Below are 27,137 nucleotides of genomic sequence, written 5' to 3' on the forward strand. Positions count from 1 at the left end.
TATATTGCTGTTGCTTCCACAGATCATCTGAATTTGCTGCTTTCTCTCTCTCCTCTCTCTCTTCAGAGCAGCCCATTTTCCACCAGTGCCAAAGCAAGAGCCCGGACCCGGGGTGTTGTTGTTGTTGTTAGTGGTTCTTGAGAAAGAGGAAAAAGGCACCTAATTTCTGTCTGCCTTCAGGCGACACGGCACAGTGCCTTATAGGGGTGGGGGGAAGGAGGGATAAAAAGAATAGAAGGAAAATAGAAGGAGAAGAAGACAGCCAACGAGAGGAAAAAAGAAGAAAATAGGAAAGTGGGGATCCGGTCGAAGCAGTCCAAGGGCGGGGCACCACAATGCGAGAGCTGCACGGCTTCAGGAGACCGCGGAGGGCGAACCGTCGGCGGGAGCTACGCTGAAGTCGGAGATCGCGAGGGCACAACCGTCCAGCTTGAAATCCTGCGAGCGAATCCGGGGTGCAATGAACACATGAATGCATTGCGCGTACCTGGATGACTGGATGAGCCGCCGGAGTGGCGTCATCACAGTTATGACTTATTGTGTTTATTGTTAATCATTAAAAATAATAAATTGCTGCATTTGCTAAGTATTTAGTTCCTTGTTTTTTTATTGTTCAGCCATTACACTTTTTATAAGCAACCTTGCTTTTCACCACTGCACTAGTTGTAGTTTCCTTGCGCTAGGGTGCGCTAGTGACGCTGTTGCGCTGGGGGACGATAGAAACCGTAGAGGACGCTGAGGAAAAGCGCGTCTTGAGTAGGGGGGAGTTGGCACTGGAGTGCTTTTGCGCTGCTGTTCCGAGCCAGTGAGCGGCCGGAAATTTGGCTAATTGTTTCAACGGACAGCCGCCCCCGTCTACTGGAAAACATCATTTCAACCTCCAAGGAGATGCCCACGCATAAGGTTTCCATCGTCGGCTCCGGAAATTGGTAACAATTCAGCTGGTTTACTATTTATAGTATTCATGGTCGTGAAACTAGGGGTGATCTATGAATCGCCCTTGGAAGTTCTAACATTGCTCTCCCCCTTCGTACTGCATATGCGTTACTGTGCCGGCGCCAGCCCTCTTTAATGATGTGGCGCAACGCAGTGTTTTGTGTCTGCGTCAGCTGCCCGGGCGGCGTGTTTTTGCCGCGGGTAATTTGACCTTGCGCTGAGATGCTCTTTGGCTCACCCTCATGCGCGGTGCGAGAGACTTTCACAGCGCACCCTTAGCAGCGAGGGCACAGGCTCCGTGTTTTGACGGGAATCGGTAGTGTTACGTTACTTCGTCGTCTTTTCGTGCGCCACTTCGCTGGCAACGCCATACAAATCAGTTCAGAACCACGATCGCCCCCTACTTTAGCGGCGCCTCGTTAGCGCTGCCCCTTTACAAGGACATTTCGGGACACGTGAGATTCGCGCGATTGTGTATTTCTTTTCCTGTTTCCCGCTTACGGTCTCGCTGCGTCGTGCGTAGGCTCGCCTTTCTTGAGAGCCTGCTTGTCTTTGGAACGTTAGTTTCGTGTTTATCGCGGGGGCACCGGCCTAAGACCATGACTCGTCTAATCTGCACATATGCACGCGCAGAAAGAGCTAAAACTAGACTCGTTATCAAGATCGGCGAGTCGTGACTTTCTAAAGGCCCCGACGTACGTATGGGAGCATTGATCTCTGCCCTTCGTTACGGCCTTCTAACGGAAACCGGCTCGTTTCCAACTCGCGCAAGCTTTTGCTGACTTCCGATTTTTTTTTTTTGCCTTCTTTCACATCACACGTGTTGCATTTCTTTGATGGCCCTTTCTGCGTAGGAGACGTTTTACTGTAGATAGATTCGTTTTCGGTTAGTCATTGTTAATTGTGCCTTGTCTCATGATCTTTCACTGCAGTCCAAAGCAGTGTAATTGCATCGTATGTGAAATTTCTTTCGTCTTTCACGCTACAGTTCTGTTTTTTTTTTAAGTGTGTTGCTTTCTTACTAGCAAACATAGTCAAGAAATTTGTGATAGTTCATCTTAACTTACAGGTGGCGTGCACTTGCTCTAACCATGCGAGTTCGCTGTCCAGAAAAATAACCCACAGCTCTGTGTACCACAATACACCGGTTCGTTTGTTACGACCATTAACAGTATACTGACACAAGTTCCTGTATCTCTTCGCAGGGGTTCTGCAATAGCTCGCATAATTGGGCTCAACGTGCTGAAGTTCGACTCCTTCGACAACAATGTTAGAATGTACGTTTACGAGGAGATTGTCGATGGAAAGAAACTCACTGAGATAATCAATACCCAGCACGAAAACATCAAGTACCTTCCAGGCTACAAGATCCCCGAGAATGTTGTGAGTCTAGCCTTTTCATTAGTGTGCAGTGAATGCTTTGCTAACATTACTTAACATTATGTAATGCTATATAAAATGTGATGGTTATGTATTGTAGGTGGGACATTTAGGTAGAGTTGATATCAATAATTGTTTAAGTTCTATGTCACCAAAGCAATGATATGATTATGGGGGATGCTATAGTGGGCGACAGAAATTTCGAACCATCTGGTGTTATTTAATCTGTACCTACATCTAGATGCCCTGGCCTCAAACATTTCGCCTTCATTTAAATGAGGCCATGGTGCCCGGGATTTAGTTCTGTGACCTTTGGGTAAGCAGTCGATCAACATTTTGTAGACCTTTAAAGTCAACAGATTTTTAGAGTACTGCACTGCAATTACGTAAGAATGATACCTCGCTGTGCAACCAAATATTCCCCACTATAGAGACATTGCAAAACAGTGAGCACCCACTAGCATGCGCCTTCAAAGCACTTCCAACCTCTCGAAGCCTCTCGTTCCCTGACTGCTTTTTCTATCGCTAAGAACTTTTGCCTCTCCTCGTTGTTACGAAACTTTGGCAGTGCCACAAAAGGTTTTCAGTACTCACTGCAGTAATATCATGCTTGCTTTCAAAACCTCCGTATACATACAGTTGAGAAAGGGGAAATGAAGGAAAGGATTAGTGCTGAATGGAAAAGGTAGTCTGCCTGCTAGGCTGTCGTTGACTTTTTAGATGTGTAAAACAAGCTTGCCTATGCATGTGCAGTAACTACTTTGCAAATGGTCAATTTGCAGTCTACATAGTCACTCCCGGTACAGCGACGTGCAGTGAAGTGCTTGGGGTCTGAACCTAATGTCAAGACAAAACTACATTTGACATCTATACGTGATATTTCATCATTTGGAGAATAACATCACTTCATTGGGATGAGAGTCAAAGTGCTATCGAAAAAAAAAAAAAACTAAGTTGCAAAGGGCAGGCTAGTTGCTATCGTGATGCCACAAGCACAAGATTGTTCACCAATGTTCTGGGCAACTGTAACTGCTGACACGTCTACATGCTTATAGAAAGGAGTGGTCTTTTGAAATAAAGTCAGTTGCAAGTTGATGCTCTGTCCTCTCCATTTCCTTTTTTTCATCTATGTGGGTTGCATCCCTCACTCTCCTTTGGTAGTTCAAATGGCAAACTAGTGTTCCATTCTGTAGATTGAATGTAATTTGTCCTAATTGTAAACTACAGCCTTGATGAGTATGCATTTTAAAGTATATTGCAATGGCTGCAAGCACAAATGCTATTGTAAATGTTGACTGAAAATATACATTTCTGCGAGTTTAGTGGGACAGGATTGTTTTGCCCTCACGTGAATAAAACTAACTATGAATTAGAGCGAGCAGAGACAGTTTATTAATACTTTTATGGTACGCAAAAAAATTGCAATTTCGTTCAATGTCTATTTTTGTAGAACATACAATTTTGATGGCTGAAGCTTTAAAAGAGTGTGAAATTTTTTTTTATAATGGCTATCAACAACTCAGCTGCATTACTCAATCTTTCACGGTAACCATTGGTAACAAAAGTTGGCAGCTGAAGTATAATGCATTGTCAAATAAGCATATCCTTGTGCATGTAAGTTTTTGCTGGTTGATAAAGTAAATTGAGCCTTGCAGAAGTTAGTTCACTATTCTGGTTGTTTTCATTTTTCGAATGTAAATTTATGAGCAATTGCTAATATGGCATACATACAAGCAATGCATGGTTTCAAAAACAGGCTGCTATAGTGTGCTCGTACAGGCAATTTTACGAAGTTTGCCACCTTTCTTGAGAGCACACATGTCAAAGTACAGCAAAACTTTTGGATAATTATCAGATATTGTGTTGCCTTGCCAGTAATGTAATGTATTGACTGTTATTGTAATGTATTGACTGTCGTTCTGCAGGTTGCCGTTCCTGACATAGTAGCAGCTTGTGATGGCTCAGACATTCTGATCTTTGTCCTGCCGCACAAGTTCATTGTTCCTACATGCAAGCCTCTGATTGGAAAGATCAAGGCCGGCGCAATTGGACTGTCATTGATCAAAGTGAGCCACCTTCTCTGTTTTACTTCCTTCATGCCTCTTGTGCGAGTAAGTGAAATTACAGTATGAAAGCTGCACAGTGAATGGGGTGCTTTAAAATCTAACCAAGCGTAATAACATAATTTTAAAAGGACTCAAGAGAAATACTGTTTGGGCTGGTCTAGTAAATTATTTTTCTACTTTGCTAGAAAAAGACACTGTTACTGTGAGAAAGGGCTAGAAAAGCCTGAACGCATAAAAAATCTGAATAAGAATGGCAAAGCTACGTTGGAATTCCAACACAGGCTCCCCATAATGTAGATTTTGATGGCATCTCCTCAGTCTATTATTTTGCCAGTCAAGATTGACTCCATTGTGCTTCGATATAGTCAAAAACCGAACATGGCAAGTTTCAACTTCACTTATTTACAACTATTGAAACATAGAAATATACTTTGCAACTCACGACGTCACACTGGAGTATCGGCACTGATGTTTTCGTGTAAAACGACCCATGGCCACTATGTCCTTCCTTTTATTTTCTCACAGTCCGCAAAATCGCTGAAAGAGTGGCTCTCAACAAATACTTCATCACTCTAAACTCATCAGTCATGCAGCTAGCATTGTTTTTTTGGCAAGGTCGTTCCAGCACTTGTGCTATTTGTTTCACTTTTCTAAAACATTTAATATAGCTTTTGTTTATTCATCCTTTTCCGCACTCCCTTTTTTGTCCCAGGGTTTTGACATCGCACCTGGTGGAGGCATTGAACTGATATCTAATGTCATCAAGAAGCTGCTCAATATCGAAGTGTGTGTTCTCATGGGAGCTAATCTGGCCAAGGAAGTTGTCGACGAGAAGTTCTGCGAGACTACGATCGGTGAGCGTCAGTGTGCGCAGTTGGTATAGCTCATTGACAGCCATGCGTGTAGACCCTGTGCATGTCCAACTGGAAACTAGCTCCCACAGCGTGTGAGTAGGGCAGGGTAGAGGCGCTTGGCATGTCAGCTTCTTTTGTAATACTTAGTTATGGTAGTGCCAGGAAATAGCACTGCCAAGGAAAAGGCAGTGTACAAACAAAGGCCATACATGAATAAACATACTATTTCTCATTTTTTGCACACTCGTTGAGCCATTTATGCACTGATCCTTAACTTTCGTTTTTCATTTCCTTAAAACAAGGAGCAGCTACTATTAGCTTCAATATCGTACTTTACAGCGTAAACTGTTCAGCTTTGAATCTTTTGTAAATAGCCATGCAACGCTTGGCACACATGTGATTTAGAAGGCCTAAGAATGGCATAATTACTTTTAGTGAAGTAGATGAATTGAGGCTTTACGCCGTACATCTATGTCAGTGGATGCGTAATGCATGGAAGAGGAAGTTAGGCTAGCCTGAATGTAGGTGTGCCTGTTGACACACACACAACAAACCTGTAGTCTTCGTCATTAGATTATGCGAGTAGATGTCCCACTTATTGAGGCGGCTGCTATCGTTGTTTGCTTCACGCATACCTTCTCTCAGTAACAGAACTTTAGAGTCATAGGAGAGAACTTGAGCCCAATGTAATTAGTCATCACCACTTTTTCCGTTTCGCAACAGTTTGTGAATGGGGATTTTCACGTTTTCCAGGATGCAAGGACCCCCACAACGGTATTCTTCTGAAGAATCTTATTCAGACTGAGTACTTTAGGGTCACGGTGGTGGATGACATTCCAACTATTGAAATCTGTGGTGCCCTCAAGGTGCGTGTGCTCATTCTTCTTGTATGGTTTGAAAGGCTAGTCTGGCTGTAGATCTTGTCCTCATTTTTATGAGCTGATCTACGGGAAATTGAGCGATCCAAAGATGTCCTAACTTACCTGATCAACTTGTTCTGCCGATGTCCTAGTGTACACAGGTCCACGGATGGATGGTGAAACTTTATTCATAGCACTAAAAGACACAACTAGCATGCAGTAGGCTTCTCATATGTGGTGCGATAAATTAGCATTGTTGAAACTGTATGACTGACGTCATATCGTGGTATTCATTCAGTAGCAATGAAGGCGTTTTTTTCTCAGCATCTTATATTTGAGACACATCTCGAAAGGCACGTAAAGGGGTACATATCTAACGTGAATTACAAAAAAAGAAAGAAAAAACTTGCGAAAATTTTGCACATTGTGTATTATGCTCAATCAAATTGTTGCACAAAATTAAATTTTAAGAAGTTGGTGCAGGCTGAAAGGGTCTGTTATGTATCAATGCAGCGGGGCAGTGCACTAGGAAAAGTTTTCTCAAAAAGTCCTGAACAAGATTACTAACAGCCCACTGACAAAGCACCTCTATACAGAGGCTGGCCAGTAAAGTAATAATTATATAAACCTGCATTCAAAACAAGCAGTTTGAGAGATTAGAAAGCGATTAGTGGGCACTGTTTACAACTTCCACAAGATAATGTAGGTCAAGTGGATTGCATGTTGTTATTATGCTGTTAGACTTTACTGTATACAGTAGAGACTCCCTTTGAATGGAACCTGAAGGGACCTTGTAAATATGTCCCATTTATCAGGGGTTCAATTTACTGAGAGATAAACAGGGGTGCAGAACACAAGTACAAAACCAATCATACGAGAGGTGGTTGTTCCATTGAAGCAGCAGTTCTGTTCAACAGATTTCGGTTTACTGAAAGTCAACTGTAAATGTAAAGAAAAGCAGATATTGTCTTCACTGGGGTTTCAAGACGCAATTTGAAAAGCGCAACTTTGACCTTCATTGTTTTGACAATCAAGTGTACCCGCAAATTGATCTTATTATTGTTTTTGAAGGAAGGAGGCCAGTGCAAACATTTAGAACTTGTTTTCCCCTACAGTGTCTCTTTAAAGCCGTCTTTGACGTACTTGCTGTGCAGAACATAGTTGCCGTTGGGGCCGGCTTTGTCGATGGCCTGGGATACGGCGACAACACCAAGGCGGCAGTGATTCGGCTAGGCCTGAAAGAGATGATTGCCTTTGCCGACTTCTTCTATCCGGGCGCCAAGCTGAGCACCTTCTTCGAGAGCTGTGGCATCGCGGACCTCGTCACCACCTGCTACGGCGGCCGCAACCGCAGGGTGGCCGAGGCTTTCGTCACGGCCAACAAGGTGGGTTCGCTGTTTACCCAGTCTCAACTAGATCTGCCATTGTGCTAGGTGCAGGGAATGTGTGAAGGAGCATTCTTGCATGATACGGATGTCTATGTGCTATAAAATTTTATTTTTTACTGCCGGCTGAAGGCACTCTTATTGAACAAAAAGCATCCTCTAATTTCATAGTTACCACATTATCCGGTGTATAAAGTGCACCTTTGTATAAGGTGCACCCTTATGTTGCACGACTTTCATTAGTAAAAATTATATATAACACACCTCTGTATAAGACTCATCTATGTCGAACACTGTCAACAGATAAAACACGACGCGTGCAGACTAAATTCGTTACGAAACAAGTAGTAATGCACATGGCATCTTTTCAATAGCAAAACAGATAGGTGATTTAAAGCATATCACTAATCGCAAAGGCCTCACTAATCCCAAATGTTTATTATTGTCATCAGCTAGAGTACGAACAAAGTGTACAGCACATGCTGGGCAAAAAATAGCCGAAAAATTTGCTCGTTTCTGAAACATTGGAGAGTGTCATGAACGTGAGACGTTCGCCCTCTGGGACTTAGTCGCAACACCTGAATTTTACATCATAGGTCCTTGAGAATGATTGGAAACAGAGGATTAAGTGAAAGACCAGATAAATACAGCTCCAGAGTACAGTGAAACCTCGGTGATTTGTTCATGGCTCATATGAATTTTGGGGTGATACAATTTTTTTTTTGTCCTTGTCAAGGCCTGTTAGTATGCAGTGTAATCAAGTACGGTTGCTACAAAGAGATTTTCACCCCGTGACGTTCAATATGAACGTACGCTGCCATGCAGGTATGAAGAGGTGCTGTGGCAAAATACCCGCCAAGCCCATTCCATTAGGGTGCAAGAAGAAAGGCATTACATGCATTCTGGGCCACCAATATGTCGGAATCATGGTGTTTTACCTTAAGTGGTGCGTCGTAGCCTCTGTGATTGCTTGCACAAATCTTGAAAAACCCTTATGCGCCTCCATGCGCCTTCATGCTTAGATTACAGGTGGCGTTGGCGTCATGCTTTTTAACATGCAAATGTTTCATATGGAGGTCCACCACAGCTCCACTAAGGTAGGCATTTTCATCAAGGATATGAATTTGCAAAATAATCACTGACAAATGGCAAAGAACAAAATCTACAAGAAAAAGTTCTGTCACCGAAAGTTGAACCTATGACCTCTCAGTCTGAAGCCCGTGGCGCGACACGACTCAATCACGTACCCTAACATCTACGCAGTAGTAACGCCAAGCTATTTCTATGTTTCATTCACTGTTAGTGGTACGCAGAGCTCTGAGACTTCAGCGTGTTCTGTTAAGACTAGCAAGATGGCGCAGTGGGTGCAGGGTTGCACTTTAAATGTCATCGCTCCACAGGTTGAAATGTGGGCACGCTAATTTCCTGATCGGGTTGGCTTGTACCTTCTTGTGCTGGTGAAGTTCTACAGAGCATGAAGGTCACTTTGCTCACCGCAGCGGCCATGTTTGCGAAAGAAGCGTACTGCTCTGACACAAAGGAGCTGTAGCAGTTGTTAGTTCACGCTTGCCCAAGTACTTAGATGTAGCTACCAGTTAAAGAATCCTAGGTTGTCTAAATTTTCAGAGCTCATGACCAGGATTTAGGAACATCTGCACATAGCGTCATCTTTCATCGGCCACAGCGGTGGCTTGCCGTAACTGAATAGGAAATAGGCGAGAAAAATGATATCTGACGAAATAAGCTACTTTTCAAAAACGACTCCCAGTTCTACACTGCAGAGACTTGTTTGAACAGTCTGTCAAAATATACAGTGCCGCACTACAAACAGTGCGGCTTACAAGAGTGTTTCATAATTAACATTGAAGTCCCATATGTTTCTAAGGGCGGAGTTCGATTGTCCTAGGAAACCCCACGCATCGAACTGTTACTTTAACAAAATGTATCAATGGCTCTCTGCTACATATGATCTGGAGTCATTTTTGATAACTACATTTTTTGCAAGAGATGCGGTTTTTCTCATCTATATCCCATTCAGTTATAGCAGGCTGCTGTTCCTTCTGCCGAGAGATGGCGCCATATTCAGATGTCCCCAATTCCTGGGAATGCTCCTGTAAACTATGGCATCTCTCATAATCATATGGTGGTGTCACACCGGTCCCGTTTATTAGGGAGGCGATCGCCAGGCTAATTCCAAGAGCCGAAGTATCGGCCCCCCGAACCGCACCACGAAAGCGTGGACAATTTTAGAAGTGGTCCTTATTGGCGCGCCAGCAGACGCCGGTTGTGGCCCAAAGAACAAGTCAGAGCCGAGAGTTGATAAACAACCAAAATTATATTCTCAATAATGGCAGATCGAAAACAATACACAAAAATGCACACTCCACAATAGTTGCATACAATATGTCACCAATCAAACCAATCAATCAACGTACTACACAATACAACCAGCCACACTTGAAACAACGGACACGGACAACAATACGCACTACAATGCAGTCGCATGCATTGAACAACCAAGACACTTAAAGACTAAAGAGATAGAAATCCTATTCAGTCCAAAGTTCTTGGAACCAAAGTCGAGATGATACTCTTCCGAGAATCACTCACTCAAAGTCCAGCGTTGTTGTCGTTCCGTAGCCCTCGAAGTTTCTCTTCCAGGAAACCTCCCGTCTTCAATTGGCCACTCTTCAAACTTCAACTTCTTCGCCGGAACACGTCGACTTCACACACGCAGCTGTTGCCACGCGTCCTCGCTCGATAGCGGTAAACACACACTCTTGCCTGTAGCTCGAGTCGTCACCCCTCAGGTGGAATTCCTCTCTATCTCCTGCTTCGTCACTACGGACGAAACCTTCGCCGACTACACGGCGGAATCCCTACGCGCTCTGGCGTTAACTTCCGTCTCCTCCTGCTTTCTCGTCTCGGCCGCTCGATTAAATACCTTCCGCGCCACCTTCCAGAAATTTCTCGTCATTTCGTCGGCGCGATACGCAGCGAAGGCTGGGGAGAGGCGAGACGGTTTGTCTGCCCTCCGCGTCGGATGACTCGGCTCGGCGTGGCCACGCCTCCTTCGTTCTAGAAATATCGCGGGCTTGCTGGGCCGCCGATGTGGGGTGAGGAGGTTCGTCTGCGACGCCTCGCTTCCGCGGGGAGAGCGCGCGCCCCGGGGATCCTTGGACGTTTGCTTTCTTTTTTTTTCTTTTGACCTCGCGGCGTTTCTCCCGCCCGTTGTCGCAAGAATTTGGCGGCGCGCTCTTTTTTTTTAGCGCTCGTTCTGTGACACTGCCCCCCACTTTAAGAATATTATCTCATAATATTCAAAACCCCACAGACGAGCGCGAACAGTCACCACACACTCCCACAGACTGTAACACCATCAGTCGCTCATGACACTTCACATTCACAATATATCACTCAATACGATTGGACATTGTAATTCAATTACACAACACGGGAAAACACAACCACAAGCGCATGAGTACAACACTCCACCACACATTCCCAACAATACAAACGTACAAAGTTCTGTCTATACAACAATTATACAACACTATACATCACATCATCGCACAGAACACTGACTCGCTCGACATACACTTGAGACACAGGATAACAAGAACATTAACACAACATATGACACTCAGCCCTGCCAAACACATTCTGATTTGACTTCAGCACTTATCCTGAGTGCTTTGAGCAGCGCTTGCGCCCCTTTTTGCGGTGCTCGCTCGATCTCTTCTTGTGCTTCCACGTTCTTTTTCGGCGAGCCCTTTCCAACGACGATATCTGAGGCGTCGTCTCAGCCATCGTTGTCTCTTCCGACACCGTTAGTGCGTCATTACATTCGACGGGTCCTGTCTGTTTATTTACCCGCTTGATCATACCTCTACATTTTGCCCGGCTGGCCAACTCCGTCTCCTTTACACTGTCGGTCGGTTGAGGTCGTGCCGACGTAAGTCCGGTTGCTCGGCCCGTGAACTTATTCGACACGATCGTCTTCTCCTTTGCTGTCTTTTGCGCCGTGGCTTCACCTTGGGCTCTAGTGAGATCCGTCACGGGATGCTCCTCTCTTGTATCTCGCGGCCGCTGTGTTGGCGAGGGCTCTATCTTCGGGTCTTCTCCCAAACATTCCGGATCATTCGGTCCTCGCGCCCCGTCGATGTTTCCGATAACAAGGTCGTAAAGGGGGGTCGTCATGCATAAAGCAGTAACCTTCCCGCTGAAGTACGGGGTTTCAACCTCACTCTCTGCTTCGGGAAGCATCCGAACCGTACGGTCAATTAGGCAAACCGGTTTCGTTCTGCCTGTCAACTCACTTTCCCGTACCAAATTTCTCCGCACGATAACCGTGGAGCTACCGGTGTCTCTTAGAACCGTAATCTTCTTGCCCGCAACCTTTCCAGGCAGCGTTGGCATTCCTTTCGTAACACCGGTTGGCTGTTTTGACATTACAGCACCCACAATAGGAATTTTCTCCCCATTCTTCAACTCTACGAATCCATCAGTAACGGCATTATTTTCAGATTTCGGTGCTGCTTGCACACAGGATACCTGGTGAGTTTGACTCACTCCGTTCCGACATGCATCTGCTTTGTGCCCAGTCTGACCACACTTGAAACATTTTACAACCGTAGGGCTCGTAAAGATCGTTCGACAGTTTTTCGCGCGATGACCCACTCGGTTGCACAGAAAACATCGCGGAATGCTCTCTGGTGCACGCTTCTTTTCTTCGGGAGCCAATTTCTTCGAATCATCGGGACAATCCTTCTTGATCTTGGCCAAATTAGTTCCACCTTGCGCTTCTAAGAATTGATCAGCCAATTCAAGCATTCCTTCAAATGACTCAGCCTTCCTCTCTTTCAAATACAGCGACAGGCTTGGGTGGCAACTAGTAAGAAATTGTTCTCTAATTAGGAGCTCTCTAAGTTCCTCGTACTCCTGCGCTGTCCCTGAAAGTTCAATCCACCTGTCGAAATAATGGCAAAGTTGGGCGGCATACTGCGTAGCCGTCTCACCATCAGCTGGTTTTCCTGTCCGAAATCTGTCCCGGAATCCTTCCACAGTGAATCTAAATCGCTTCAACAAAGCCGCTTTCACCTTTGCGTAGTTGGCTGCATCGGTCGGCGTCAGCCTACCGTACACACTGAGCGCTTCACCACTCAAGCAAGTACTCAAAGCAGTTGCCCATTGCTGTTCCGGCCAATTCTGGCTCCTCGCAATCGTCTCAAATCTGTGAAGGTACGCGTCTAGGTCGTCCTTCCTTTCATCAAACGCTACGAGCAGCTTGCTTGGGTTCAAGCGGAAGCCGTGATCTTCCCGTTCGCTGCTTTCAACTCTAGCTTGGACGGGAGTTTCACTTCGCTCGAGTTCCGTTCGGAGCCGCTCGAGTTCCATCTCGTGCTGCCGCTGCCGTTCCCTTTCAGCCATCTCCGCTTCTCTTTCTTCTCTCGCCCTTTCGGCTGCCAACTTTTCTCTCTCCAGCTCCAACTTCAATTGCTGCTCTCTTTCTTCCTTCAGCTGTCGCTCTTTTGCTTCTCTTTCTTCTCTCGCCCTTTCAGCTGCCAACTTTTCTCTCTCCAGCTCCAACTTCAATTGCTGCTCTCTTTCTTCCTTCAGCTGTCGCTCCTTTGCCTCTCTTTCTTCTTTCACCCTTTCAGCTGCCAACCTCTCTCTCTCCAACTCGGCTTCTTTTTCCGCTTTGGCTCTTTCGACCGCCAACCTCTCTTTTTCCAGCTCGGCTGCTTTTTCTTCTTTGGCTCTCTCTTTTTCTTCTTTTTCCTTCTGGGTGACCCACTTCCGTAGTTCGGCGCCAGAAAGACCCATCTTCTCACCCAGAGCAACTAACTTTTCGAGATCCATGGTGTCTCGCAACTCGCAAATAAAACCTTGCCGCGTGCAAAAAGTATCTGCCTAAATCGGTCTATCAGAACACTCCCCTGCGCTCGTTAACGAGAACACTGAACAACACACAAAATCGTTCCGATAGCACTATCAACAACTCGAGGCTCTTTCTCACTACTTTGGACACACTGTGCACCAAAAGGTCCTGTCGCGGACGCCAGATTAATTGTCACACCGGTCCCGTTTATTAGGGAGGCGATCGCCGGGCTAATTCCAAGAGCCGAAGTATCGGCCCCCCGAACCGCACCACGAAAGCGTGGACAATTTTAGAAGTGGTCCTTATTGGCGCGCCAGCAGACGCCGGTTGTGGCCCAAAGAACAAGTCGGAGCCGAGAGTTGATAAACAACCAAAATTATATTCTCAATAATGGCAGATCGAAAACAATACACAAAAATGCACACTCCGCAATAGTTGCGTACAATATGTCACCAATCAAACCAATCAATCAACGTACTACACAATACAACCAGCCACACTTGAAACAACGGACACGGACAACAATACGCACTACAATGCAGTCGCATGCATTGAACAACCAAGACACTTAAAGACTAAAGAGATAGAAATCCTATTCAGTCCAAAGTTCTTGGAACCAAAGTCGAGATGATACTCTTCCGAGAATCACTCACTCAAAGTCCAGCGTTGTTGTCGTTCCGTAGCCCTCGAAGTTTCTCTTCCAGGAAACCTCCCGTCTTCAATTGGCCACTCTTCAAACTTCAACTTCTTCGCCGGAACACGTCGGCTTCACACACGCAGCTGTTGCCACGCGTCCTCGCTCGATAGCGGTAAACACACACTCTTGCCTGTAGCTCGAGTCGTCACCCCTCAGGTGGAATTCCTCTCTATCTCCTGCTTCGTCACTACGGACGAAACCTTCGCCGACTACACGGCGGAATCCCTACGCGCTCTGGCGTTAACTTCCGTCTCCTCCTGCTTTCTCGTCTCGGCCGCTCGATTAAATACCTTCCGCGCCACCTTCCAGAAATTTCTCGTCATTTCGTCGGCGCGATACGCAGCGAAGGCTGGGGAGAGGCGAGACGGTTTGTCTGCCCTCCGCGTCGGATGACTCAGCTCGGCGTGGCCACGCCTCCTTCGTTCTAGAAATATCGCGGGCTTGCTGGGCCGCCGATGTGGGGTGAGGAGGTTCGTCTGCGACGCCTCGCTTCCGCGGGGAGAGCGCGCGCCCCGGGGATCCTTGGACGTTTGCTTTCTTTTTTTTTTCTTTTGACCTCGCGGCGTTTCTCCCGCCCGTTGTCGCAAGAATTTGGCGGCGCGCTCTTTTTTTTAGCGCTCGTTCTGTGACAGGTGGTATCGGCATATCAAACCCTAGATATTGTCAGTTTGCATTCTCTCTGTATGTATACTGGTGCGCTCATTTCGTGCATCCCCCTTCATGTTTGAGAAGCGTTGAGCTAAGACAGTTGTTAGTTCCTGTTAGTCTTCTGTATGTTCTTTTGTGCAATCTTTCTGTTTGACGAGTGAGCTGGCTAGTTTCGATCTGCTTCCAGTTCTTCACGTGACATTACAACTTATTGCACTCATTCTTTTCCGAAAGGTGAAACAATGTACACTAAGCGCTCGACAACCTCTGTGAAGAGACGTTTCTCTTTAGTGTCTTACGGATTGCTATAACAGAGTGATCAGCCGTGATTTTTTTTTTTACCCGTCAGTGCGCGGTGCTGTCATTGTACTGTGTTTACACGTGCCTGCCACATTCATGCAAGCTAATTCCTCATGCATCAGACATCCTATAAAAGGTGAATGAGGACCTAAAGAAAATGTCAGCCTTGGCGAAGGAGCAAGGCCTTAGGTTAACATGCACGGCTTCAGGGATGCAATTTTGCGGGCACAGCCGTGAATCTCTCGAAAAGCATCTTAAATACAATCTGGATAAGAAAATAATTTCATATGACCACGGTTTGGAAGTTTTCGGCCTTCGTTTATTGTGTCGAAATGCTCCTTAAATCACTTTTGCTGCAGTGCTTTCATGTCACGCAGAAAAGCACACAAAATTAGGAAGGGGCTACTAGCTGTCCCAGGTCAAGACACACCTGGTTCATTAATTACACATACGTGCGCGGGCCGTATATTTGCAAATGCGGGTATAATCATTGACATTTAAAAACTTCACTCACAATCGTTCTGAGCACTTCGACCTTGCTGCGGCTTTGAAAAAAAATTTAAAATGTACGCCAGTTTTTCTTATTTTGCATGCTAATTGTACATAGTTTCTGGTGATTTGAATTCTGGATGCTGTGAATATTGTTCATGATCCCACGAGATACATGTCACTGACATTTTCTGTAGTCTTCTAATTTGTCATTTGCTGCTTAGAGCTGCTTCCATAAGTATGGCATGGTAACATCCCCAATGTGCTGTTCTATAGCTATGTATTGTTATGTCCTTTTTTTTTTTTTCAGTCCATCGAGGAGCTGGAAGCTGAGCTTCTTAACGGACAGAAGCTCCAGGGACCAGAGACTGCAGAGGAAGTTTATGTTCTGCTCAAAACGAAGGACATGCTGGATAGGTAAGGAACCGACAGAATGACATGTCCAGATTGCATTTTTTTTTTTTTAGATACAAAGCACCTTATGCTGGGGGCTGTGTCCCTTGTCTCTCAGCATCATTGTTCGTGTTAGTGCCAGCGCAAGCTCTCAATAAAAAACACCATCTACTGCTCAAGCGAACCATTTCCTGACTGCTTCGCATCCACATGTGGTTCTCTTTAGCAGAAAATGGTGTTATCCTATTTTTTTTTTTTTTTGCTTTTCAGCCACTGTGTAACTGATTAAAAATTGCGACCAATTTTCACTTGGATTGAATTCATTGTGTCGTTAGCATATTCTCCTGAAACAACCCTAGCTGGGCGGCAAGGCTTGTAATGGTATTATCATCTTGTTATCGGCCTTCAAACAGCACTTAAGCAGGTGTATCAGTGCCTCTGTACTAGTTGTTTACAGTTTGAAAGTTGAATTTTTTTTTGCTGATTTTACATTCTTCAGGCGAATGTATTTTACAAAGTAGTTTTTTTAGAGTGACCACAAAGCGGCAGAAAAGTCGTTTGTTTTGTTACATGTACATAGTTCCAGGGTTTTGCAGAACATCGTCTGGTGAGGGGTATACGTTTCAGCAAAGAAAAAAGAATGACATTTCATGATCCCTGCAGGTCTCTTCACATACCAGCGAAGCCTACGTGCCTTTATATGCATAGTAAATGGTGCAATGACCTCGTGTAAGCATTTTGTAGATTTCCATGCATCCGATTAAGTATATAGGGGATCGACTGGAATAATGATTCCAAAATAAGGCAGGATGACAATGTGTTTTTTATGACAGTCATCTAATTCCATTCATTGATATGGCCTTTGTTGAGGTAATGTTCAGATTGTGCGTCGGCGGTGACATGTCCCTTAGCCCCGTGATTTTTTAGTACACAAAAGGGGCCTTTTGACTACAAAATGTATCATGCAACTGTAGTCTGCTGCAATTTTGAACGTTGCTGCTGAATAATCATATTTTCCGAGAACATCCTAACTGAAACATATTGCCATTTAACTTGAACGCCCTATGTGCTCCCTTCAGCCACATCATGACCCCGTATCAATAATAACACATAGCTCTATTGGTTTAATTTTAGTTTTTGGAAATATGGAGCATAAGAGCAGAAAAATCGTATGATGCAGGAATGTATCAACGAGCTTCTGCTGTGATAGAAATTATTGGAAAAGGTGTGCTTTTAAACATACAAGCGATCATGTGCATGTGCATCGTTGATGATCTTGAGGGTTCTTGTGGGGGACATACTGGTACATAATTAATCCTGAAAGGGTTAAACAGGATTCGTTACTTAGATAGTTGGCTCATGTGAAACTAAACAGCTGCACATAGTAGGTTGTGCCTTTGTCATGTGTCAAATCCAGCAAGTGACTATGGCAACTTTTTGGCAACTTTTTTTTCTTTTTAATGTGAGAAACTAAGATTCTTCTGCTTTTTCAACACGTCTCCTCCAAACCTGTGGATGCTCGGAAAGATATTGACCCTGGGTTCAAATGCTAGTCTGGGACAATTTTTTTTTTGTCAACTAAGAGACTGTCTACCAGAGAGGTTTCCTTTGTATCGTTTTGTTTCAAATCAGTGGATGACAATGTTCCTTTTTTATGGCACCTAAACTAGGGCCAATCTCTGTTTTCATTTGATCGGAGCCAACAAACTTTCCCTCAGCTGCCTCTCGTATTTCTGCTGTTGCAGGTTTCCACTGTTTGTAGCAATCCACCGAATATGCAAGCACGAAATACCCCCCAGCGAAATGATCCAGTGCATCAAGAACCACCCTGAACACATGTAAATACAATGGCACCCTCAACCTTTCCTCCTTTACTATAGATCCTTCCTTCTCTTATCCTCCCTCTCTGCCACCATTCCGTTTCCTGAAAGCGTCGGGAGACACGGCCAACTAGCGATGGGCGTGAGCGGGACATGCGCTTGGCAGCGTCTTATGCAACGCTCACTGGATTAGCTCTCACAGGCGAAACCAGTCATCTCGAGCGTCTCGGAAGAAGGCGAATATGGTTCACCCATCTAGTATCTCACAGCAGTGCTTAGCGTTACAATACTAGCATGTAGAGCCCGTGCTTCGAATAATGACTGCAACGCTGGACACGTTCTATTTCGTTGCCCATCTGGCACCAATTGGAGGTGTTTTCATAGCTACTACTCCCTGGCACAACTCGTAGGTCGCAGGCAAGCTTTTTCATGGATGGACACTCAGTTGTGCTGTATAAGTGATAGTTGTAGCTCACAGCTCGGTTTTTGAACAGTTTGTGCATGCTAGGCAAGCAGCAATACTCATTTTATCAATGCAATAGGAATATCGCTGTTACCTTTTGATAGGTTTAGTTTTTAGACGATGTAACTGTCAGGTTCTGCGTTTCCATGCATTGGAGAATAGTGGTGCAGATAAGTGTAATTTTGTTGCTGTCTTCTAGTGCGTTTTTTATGCACCGCTTAGTCTGTATATGGCAGGACTTACTTTCAAGACTTATACATACGTGATAAAGAAGAAATTTATATAACGTTTGTATCGTGATGTTAACTGCCACAAAGTGCCGTGTAATATACAGTTTTCTTGCCTTATTACTTGTTTGTCTTCAACTTTCCTTCTCAACTCTTGAGCTCATTAAAAAAATTCTCTGGATGCACTGAATGCTTACTGTTCTCTCTTTTTTGCTTTGTATTCACACCACTTTTCTCTGTACTGTCCACTTTTCTTTTTCAGCCGAATGCTTAATCTTTTAACACCAGAGTCTCTACAGCCATGGCTCTCCGGCCTGCTGGGCTGCTAACCTGCTAACCTTAGCTTGGATTGGAACTATCTAATTTGAGATTAAATGTGTCCACAGGAAATTTTCGGAGAGGTGGGATGGCGGGGCTGGCAAAGAGAAAGCAGGTAGTGATAATTAAAAGCCAAAGGAAAACAATACACTGTGAAATACACTGGACTCTTTTTAAACAGAAGATGAAGAGGTCAGGACAATGCACTCAATTTGACAGGAGTTTCATTTGCTGAGCGGTAAACAAGGGTACAGAATCCTAATATGAAAGGAATCCCATTCGAGGCAAGTATTCCATATACTAGAAAGTTCTGTTTACTGAGAGTCTACTGTGTGAAACATGTAAGTATTTATCGTTCCCTTAAAACGTATTTCATTTTGCCGCCATTTCTTGTTGAACACACTGTTGCACTAAATATTTTTTTAGGGGTGTGCAAATATAAAATTTTTGAAATACTAATCCAGAAAACTGATGAAGTATGAACGAGAAAAAAAAAACATTGGCTGCAAATTGGCGTCACGCTAGCAACTAACAAGCTTTGAGAAGTACTAATCAACACTTTGGCGATAAAGCCACAGGTTCAACACAAAGCAAGATTTATTTGAGACACAGAAGCTCCAAGCAAATAGTAGAGTTTTGCAATACCATACACAGAGCTTGCGAGCCCATCATAAGCGTTCCTCACCCAACGGGAGCCGACAAAAGCTTAGCGTTTGGCATCAACATTGGGCTGATGGCCATCTACCACGGAATCATCTGCAGTTGCCTTCTGACAAAATAAGTTTTACCATCCATCCCATTCTTATAAGTGCACTGAAGGCCCAATGTGGCTTATTGGTTAGCAGCTGCCCATGCAGTCATCGCCAGCAACAAGCACAAAACTCTTCGACTCCAAAGTGCCTACCAGCAGTCCTGTTGCTGCTATTTAGTGCATGATGAATCACTTCAAATTTGAAAGCAGCTGTGTAGCTCTCGTATCGCCCCGTAATGTAACCACAGAACTGGCACAAGGTACACCAGCATACCACAACGCGCACTTGCCACCTTGTCTTGGCTTAAATTAGATTGCGGCTGCGTGAGTCTATAGTACGCATAATGCTTAAAAGAATGCACCAGGCTGTTGTATGCTATCATTATCAGGGGCTAAGGAGCAAACAACATTTTGGCTGCAATTTTTCGGGGTGCGATTATTACACTCTGAAAAAAAAAAATCACATTTTTCTTGGGCAAGGGAATGGGTTGGGGTAAGAATAATAATTGTGAGTAAATACGGTATATATTTATGTTGAAATTGCTACCTCTTTAGCTATTCTAGTCTGTTATTGAAAAAAAAACAGTAAAATGCCACCATTCGTATTTGCCAAGAAGTATACAACTATGCTAAATAGTTAAGCTTGTGAGTGTAATGTCTTGGGCTCAATTCACATGTTTTAGAAACTTTTGCGTGTGTGGCAGCACTTTATCACAGTCAAAATGCTTTTGTACCTGTCCTAATGACTTGCGAATACGAGCCCGCTCGTTTAATTCCTTCCGTAGCAGGAGTATTCCGATGAGGTGAAATGTAATAATTAACCCCTGTATACATAAATCTAAGCTATTATTGAAGCACCCTAGGTGGCCACAATTTATCCGGGCTTTCATGCCATTCGTTTTGGTGCGTACAATTCAAGTTTTTATCTTTTTTTTTTCTAATTTTCACTCCTGTTCTCATAGGTATAGATAAGGCAAACAAGAGTACCCAAGGTGTCTTTCAACTACACAGCTATAGTCATTATATGGCTTGCTCTCCTTTCCTTTCTTGATAACTACACCCTCACTATGTTCCTATCACACTGACAGCTGCACGATTGTTGCTAAGAAGTACCAGGTGGCATTGATAATGCAAAGAAGGCCTGCGAGATCGATTGATTACTAGTTGTTTTGTGACGGAAAGACGCCACAAAGAAGGCACGCGAGAGAGGCTGAATACTTTTTTTTTCGCAGAGCCACAACTTTTGGTAACTAGGACACTATTACGTCGCATTGTGACAGACTTCGGCATACTGTAGGCAGTGAACTGACGTTGGCAACACTTCAGTAACCGAGTCACGAAGAATTGATTGCAGGCTACGCTACCGCATGAGTGCGATGCGCGTACGACGGAATCCCGGCACTGTCGGGAACGCAGCATAACTACGCAGTAAAGGCTCGTTCAAACTTGAGGCAGGGTAGCCAAAGCGGCGAGGTGGAAAAGTGAAAATCCGGGTAAACTCTCCAGGCGACGACAGCAGGTGGAAAACGGGGCAGCAAGTCTGATCGCTCCCAGAGCTATTCTTTGTGGTCCGCCAAGGCTCGCTGCTTTACTGCAGCCAATCGGAACGCCACACAGTGGTGACCATAATGTACCTTCGGGAGAAGCATTTCCACGTGATAGCGACACTCGCGTAAAAGTGCGAGATGCCCACCTCTTCTGTCACGCAACCAGCAAAAGAAGGCGTGGGGTCTGAACAGGAGCACACACTCGCCACCTCGCCGCTTCCAAAAGCACACTTGCCCGATATATTTTGTTGGCGCAAAGGCTGTGGAACCTTTCAGCTTCAATAATCTGCAAATAATACAAGAGAAATCGCGTGTTCTGCGGACTGCAATGCTCAAACTTCACCGTGAAAAGCATCATGAGCGTGCTCGGTTTTCTTTTCCGCTGGTAACGAAAAAAGCAACGGGCTATCAAACTGTACATCCTGAAACATGTCAACACTGTGGTTACCAGCGTGCACTTGAAATCTGCTGACTTCTGGGACAGGAGATAATTTCTTTGATTTTGCTGACCAGTACCACGACAAGACAAGACATGCTGTAGCAAGCACTTCGGGATTCACTTTCACCACTTGGCGTTCTTTAAGATGCTCTTAAATTTAAGCCCATGGTTGTTCCTCTGCATTTAGCCCCATCGAAATTCCACTGCCGTGGCTGGCACTTGAGCCCACCGAACACAGCAGCATGGTACTGGGCGTACTGTGCCGCCACGGTGGGTAATCCCGAGTCAGACAGAACCGCCAAGGGGCTCTAGTTGCTAAGGCAATCGGCTGTAGACCTGCAGGCTGAGGAATTGAATCCTGGCCGCAGATTTGGGTGCACGTTAACGAACCCCACGTGGTCGAAATTGCAAAGCCCTTCACTACGGCGCCTCTCATAAACCTATGGATCCTATGGTGGTATTGGGATGTTCAACCTCAACAATTACTACTACTATTATTAATGCTGAGACATAGTCGAGTGCATTTGGTTTTTGTTTAATCTACAGTAACACGGTTAATACAACTATGCTTTTGCAAGGGAAAAACACTTCACAAATCTCGTTGCAATTGACACATGCGAGCAGCAAGTAGGCAAACGCTGCTGCCATCAGGGATCGAGCGCAAGCTTGTCTAGGTCGCTCATATTTTGGCAACATGATTGATATTTGTAGTCTTATGCCTGTGTCGACATACGCAAGGGGATTTGTCAACAACATCGATACGAAGAGCAAAGATGGAAGCAATTTAGCTAACCGGTCAGGCGAGGTGGCATGCAGTGCCGCATGTTTACCTGCGAAATACCCTAGAATTGTGGTTCCCGATCTTGCTCGTAGCTTGTAAGCGAACGCTGTTTCGAATAAGTTGCACACTGAAGCATGGCTTCATTGGATTAGGAATTAGTTTGCACAATGAAACAACTTTAGCCCATCTTTTTCACGCCAGCGATAACCCCACTATTGGTAAATGCCTCTGCACCCTCGGGCAAATGATCGGAGTGGTAAAGAAACAACCGATCGCACAGGCGGCTCATTGTTACCTGTCTGGGATGCTGTTTACCGTTGTGGATATATTCGGCCGTGCAATCGTTGGACAGAGCGGATGACAAAAAAAAGTCTGCCAACTTTGACGCACGCTGGATGCCTGATCTAGCAGCCCAGTACGACAGAACGTCGCCAAACTGGCTGCTGCATCAGCGCAGCAGACGTCGAGTTCGGCGCAAGGTCATACCACGTGTCTTGCACTTAATGCACTCAATTATAAGCTGCTTCCTTCATGGGAATATTGTTGCGGTGGAAAATTATCGAGCCGCAAGCAGCAGCGATCATGCAGTTACAACACCTGTGACGAAGGCTCCGTGAATGCAGGTGATCACCACAACAGCCATTTTGGTTTTGTTGAGGGGCTTCCAATAGTCACATAAAGTTACGAGTACATAGCAGCATAGCTTCTCTAAATCATTGAATTTGGACAACGACCGTATCGGCAGCGGGCACCCTTAGATGCAAGCAAACCCTTACCAGAGCATCCTAGGTTTTTCACAAACTCACTCTCATGCACTTTATATTAATTTAAATTTCAGAGATACATTTTGTGCACCAAAAACTTTAATAACCTTCAGTCACTTTTCATGGTATAGCGGAGTGAAGCCCGTCCTCTGCACATAAAGAAAAAAACTTTCTGCAGGTATCTTGCAAATGAAGCTCCCTTGAATAATTTTTTAGATGTTTCAAGACATGCAAAGTTATAGAGGCAAAAAAATTAATTTTTGTATCGTTTTCGGTCAAATTACTCTGTAAGGGAAAGGGTTAATGATCCAGAAACCTGTTTTTCTGGGCTAGTTTGCTACATTCAAAATGTTAAAATAGCCCAAAACATTAGAAACGAGCACGATGATTTATGCCTCTTCCAAATGCTGAGATCGTTTTTTCAGTTGTGAAAATGAAAATGAATAAAAGGAGGGCAACATTAAGGGCTCGTTTCTTCTTTGCTAGACACAACATTAACAATAGTAGAGGGAATGTTGTTTGCAGTCTTTACAAACAATGTATATTTGTATAAGTGTGAAGATAGTACCGTATTTGCTCGCGTAATCCTCGCACTCGCATAATTCTCGCACCCACCACATCGCGCCAAAAAAATACGATTTTTTTCCTCGAGTAATTATCGCACCCCCGAAAACTACCGCAATAATGTCGTCTGCTCGTTCCAGCAATTGATGATGATAGCATGCACCATCTGGCGCCATCTCCTAAGTATGAAGCGTACCATTGCACGAAGATCCAATCCAAACCAAGCCGAAGTGGCCAGTGCCCGTAGCGCATGTTTTGTGTGTTGCGTCGGTAATCTTGGCATGTTATGGGGCGATACTGAAGCCACACTGCTGCTTCAAGTTGCTAGTGATAGGTCATGCGCTAAACAACGCCAACAGGGCCGCCGGTAGGCCCTTCGGAGCCTACGAGTTTTGTCTTCCCTACTGGTGACGGCAGCTGAAAGCCACCAAGACACGTTGGACCTGCTGTGTGCCTAAAACTGGGATTGATGGTAAACTTTATTTCTTCAGAAGGGAACTGGGGACGATTCTGTTAAATAGTCATCAGCCCAATACTGACGTCCTACGCTTACTTTTTGAGGGCTCCTGTTGAGCGCCGACCGCTACCGCTACGCCCGCAACGCCCACAAGCTTCGCGTATGGTAATCTAATTCTCGACTATTTGCTTCCACTTTTTGTGTCTAAAATAAATCTTGCCTTGTGTTGAACCTCTGCTTTTATTTTTGAGGTAAGTTCTAATTACTACTTCTTAAAGCTTGCTGTGAGGTGCTTTTGTGAGAATTCCGATTTGCGGCCACTTCGTTTTCTTTTTCGCTCTCACCTTTTTGGTAGAAAGTTTTCCCCGCGTAATTCTCGCACCCCCCAACTTTGCATCGGTTTTCTGGCAAAAAAGTGCGAGGATTATGCGAGTAAATACGGTAAATGGTACAAAAAGAGCAGGCACGAACCTGCGACCTTCAAATAGTGTGTCTGATGCCCTACGAACTGAGCTACGGCAGTGGCCGTCCCCGTGTTATATGGTATGTATGTGCATTTTCTATGTGGAAGTGTTAGTCAGTAACTATAGAAGTGACTTTTCTTGGCTTTCTTGTTAGTTCTAATAAAAATTGGAATGGTTTCTTGAGAAAATAAAATTTCGGTGCCTATCACGCATTCTGAACAGTCAACTAAAATGTCTAGTGGTTGCAAAAAGCTAGATTTCTTTTTCAACGTGGATCCTATATTCTCAGCATCTCGCCTCTTACCCCATTCTCTGTGACATTGTACATGATGGATTGATTGAATCTACGAAAGTGGCTACAGCAATGTCAACCTTTTTGCCTTTTCAGAAACCCAGACTTCGAATTACCCAGCCACTTATAGGCAGTCTGAATTGGAAGTTGTGTTCAACTGGACAGAAGAAAAAAAACTGGGGCTTTACTTTTATTTGATATCATTCATCACTGATCATTGCATTTGCAACTTTCCGGTCATGAAGTGGGGAAGTGTCTTGAGTACTCTTTTAAATCTTGAGAAAAGCAACAAAGCAGCAAAAAAAAGTCAGTGTTGTACCTTACCTGCTTTTCTGTTGTGTGCTAATGTTAGAAGTGTTGAGTGATTGTGAATGGTATATCATTGAGATAGTTATTTTGTTAATCAGGTGCATGCAAATAGTGTTGCAAGTTTGTAGGCGTGTGGTCTGGGGAATTATTGTAATTCTGCATTACTTGTGACCCAGTCGTTAAAGCATGTGACACATTGATGTACATTTTATTGCTGGTCAAGAATCCGTATATTTGTGCATGGTAATATTCAGTCCTGTTGTCCAATGCCAGCGACAAAAGCCCAGGTTGGAAGTCCAGACTTTTGACATTGACTGTGCAGAGCATTGGCTTCTGTCCCTAATCTGTAACTTTATTCCTGTATGTTTTGTTATGCAGGTAGTTAGTCACGTACATGTTGAACAACAGATTTTTCACCCAGGTGCCATTGGCTATGATCTTGCAAGCTGCAGGTAGTGAATAAATTTCGATTGAAGTTGTTTACTAATACTTCGTGTACTTATCTCTTGTATTTTCGAGTAGTGTTTTTAGGGAGAATCTTCGTTTAATGACATTTGTACTCTTTTAGGGGAATACACTTGTGTTTTCGTAATCAATGTTGTAATAACTAAAGCAAAGCACGATTTTTTTATGTTAACAGGGCATGCTCTCTTTAGTTGTATAATGTGCCTTGCTGGTCACGCGTTTAAACACTGAGCTACAACATTCAGTTACAACACACGTCGCCATTTAGGTGTTTTTCTTTACTGCTTTTCAGAGTTTACTTTTTGAAATGTGCATGAGGTATATTTCTTGGTGCTGTCAGTGTACTTGATTGTATAGCTTTAGGGTACCCTTGATCTCGCATTCACTTTGGTGAACAGGGGTATTCTTAAATATTGAACAGGTTTGTCAATGACTGTGCTGTGAAAACAATGCTATTTCTGAAATCTGATATGTATGCAAATGTGTTTCCCTACACATGCTGCACATTTTCTGCGTGTGCCACCATATCACAGTCATCAATTTTTGTGCCATATGTGGAGTGATTAATTAGATGATTTTTTGATTAAGCAAGTAATGTTTTGTGTAGTTAAAAATAGCCATTCATGATCATTCGGGAGTCATTCCGGAAAAATGAGCCAAGTTTGTTTCAAAATTCTGTCTCCACCTTTTCTAGTTGTACTTTGTGTTAAAGTGAACATAGTTGTGTAGCAGTATCGGTGCATGAAGCCTGTTTGTTGTTACGTGTTAGAAATTTGAAACAGTGAGGAATCAATGCCTAATCTGATCCTAAAGAATCATGTAGAGCTAAATAAAAAATAATAATTAAAATTATGGTGAAAACAATAGCCTGATTCTGTTCTTTGTTTATTGATTACATTTTAAATGACATATGGCACTGTGCAATATAACAAAGTAAACTTAAAAGGCACCCCTGTAATCGAAGCAACAATTGTGCATTAGCATGCCCAGCTTTTTAACCATTTCTTGGTCAAACTAATGGATAATTGCATTGAGCCCCAAGTAGGTCCGGGCTGTTCATCATGTATCGAATAGCCATGCAGGCAACGTTTGTGAGCATGTGCGTGTGCTGCTATTTGCGCTTTTTTTGCTTTGCTTTATTGTTGTTTTTCTGTGGCAAGTACTGTGTACCTTGAAAGCTAATTATTTCGACACTCACTGATTTCGAAATTTGGATCGATCAGATCTCTTCTCTGATACTGGCCAGCATATGCATTCTTCAGTGGCATCGCTCGTTGATTTTGTTGCATTTGGTCACAATCCATTAAATTCCGATGATCCTTAAAACACGCTGAGCGCCGCATATGTGAAACGCGAAGGAATGACGACAGCGTTCATGGACAGCCGAAACGGCGACGCGCTTTGGCCCGAAACATTTTTAGGCCGGGGTCCCGACTTCGTGACGTATTTTCGTCATGAATATGCCGTTGTAAAATATATACTAAAAGATTGAAAAAAGAAAACCGCAGTGTGCGGGGAGCATCCACTGGGCAACAAAACGCATGTTGTCCAGCTTCCTAATGGCGAGTCATTTGCACCATAAACCAT

General features: G+C 44.2%; 1 protein-coding gene across 1 annotated transcript; it reads left to right on the forward strand.

Moving 5' to 3' along the window:
- The first annotated feature begins 719 nt into the window (after positions 1-719).
- On the forward strand, positions 720-25,574 carry Gpdh1 (Glycerol-3-phosphate dehydrogenase 1). The gene is made up of 9 exons (XM_037423101.2): positions 720-929; positions 2,142-2,319; positions 4,242-4,382; positions 5,095-5,236; positions 5,990-6,102; positions 7,251-7,481; positions 15,807-15,913; positions 17,635-17,727; positions 24,873-25,574. Exons 1-9 carry the CDS (start codon positions 889-891, stop codon positions 24,904-24,906), a joined length of 1,080 nt encoding a protein of 359 aa, XP_037278998.1. The 5' UTR covers positions 720-888; the 3' UTR covers positions 24,907-25,574.
- Positions 25,575-27,137: the final 1,563 nt, after the last annotated feature.

This window comes from Rhipicephalus microplus, chromosome 4 (assembly GCF_043290135.1).
Source record: "Rhipicephalus microplus isolate Deutch F79 chromosome 4, USDA_Rmic, whole genome shotgun sequence".
Lineage (NCBI taxonomy): Eukaryota > Metazoa > Arthropoda > Arachnida > Ixodida > Ixodidae > Rhipicephalus > Rhipicephalus microplus.

Coding starts and splice junctions, on each gene's coding strand:
- Gpdh1 (XM_037423101.2), top strand. CDS start 889: ATGCCCACGCATAAGGTTTCCATCGTCGGCTCCGGAAATTG. Junction 2,320..4,241: donor ACAAGATCCCCGAGAATGTT/GTGAGTCTAGCC, acceptor GTCGTTCTGCAG/GTTGCCGTTCCTGACATAGT. Junction 7,482..15,806: donor CTTTCGTCACGGCCAACAAG/GTGGGTTCGCTG, acceptor TTTTTTTTTCAG/TCCATCGAGGAGCTGGAAGC.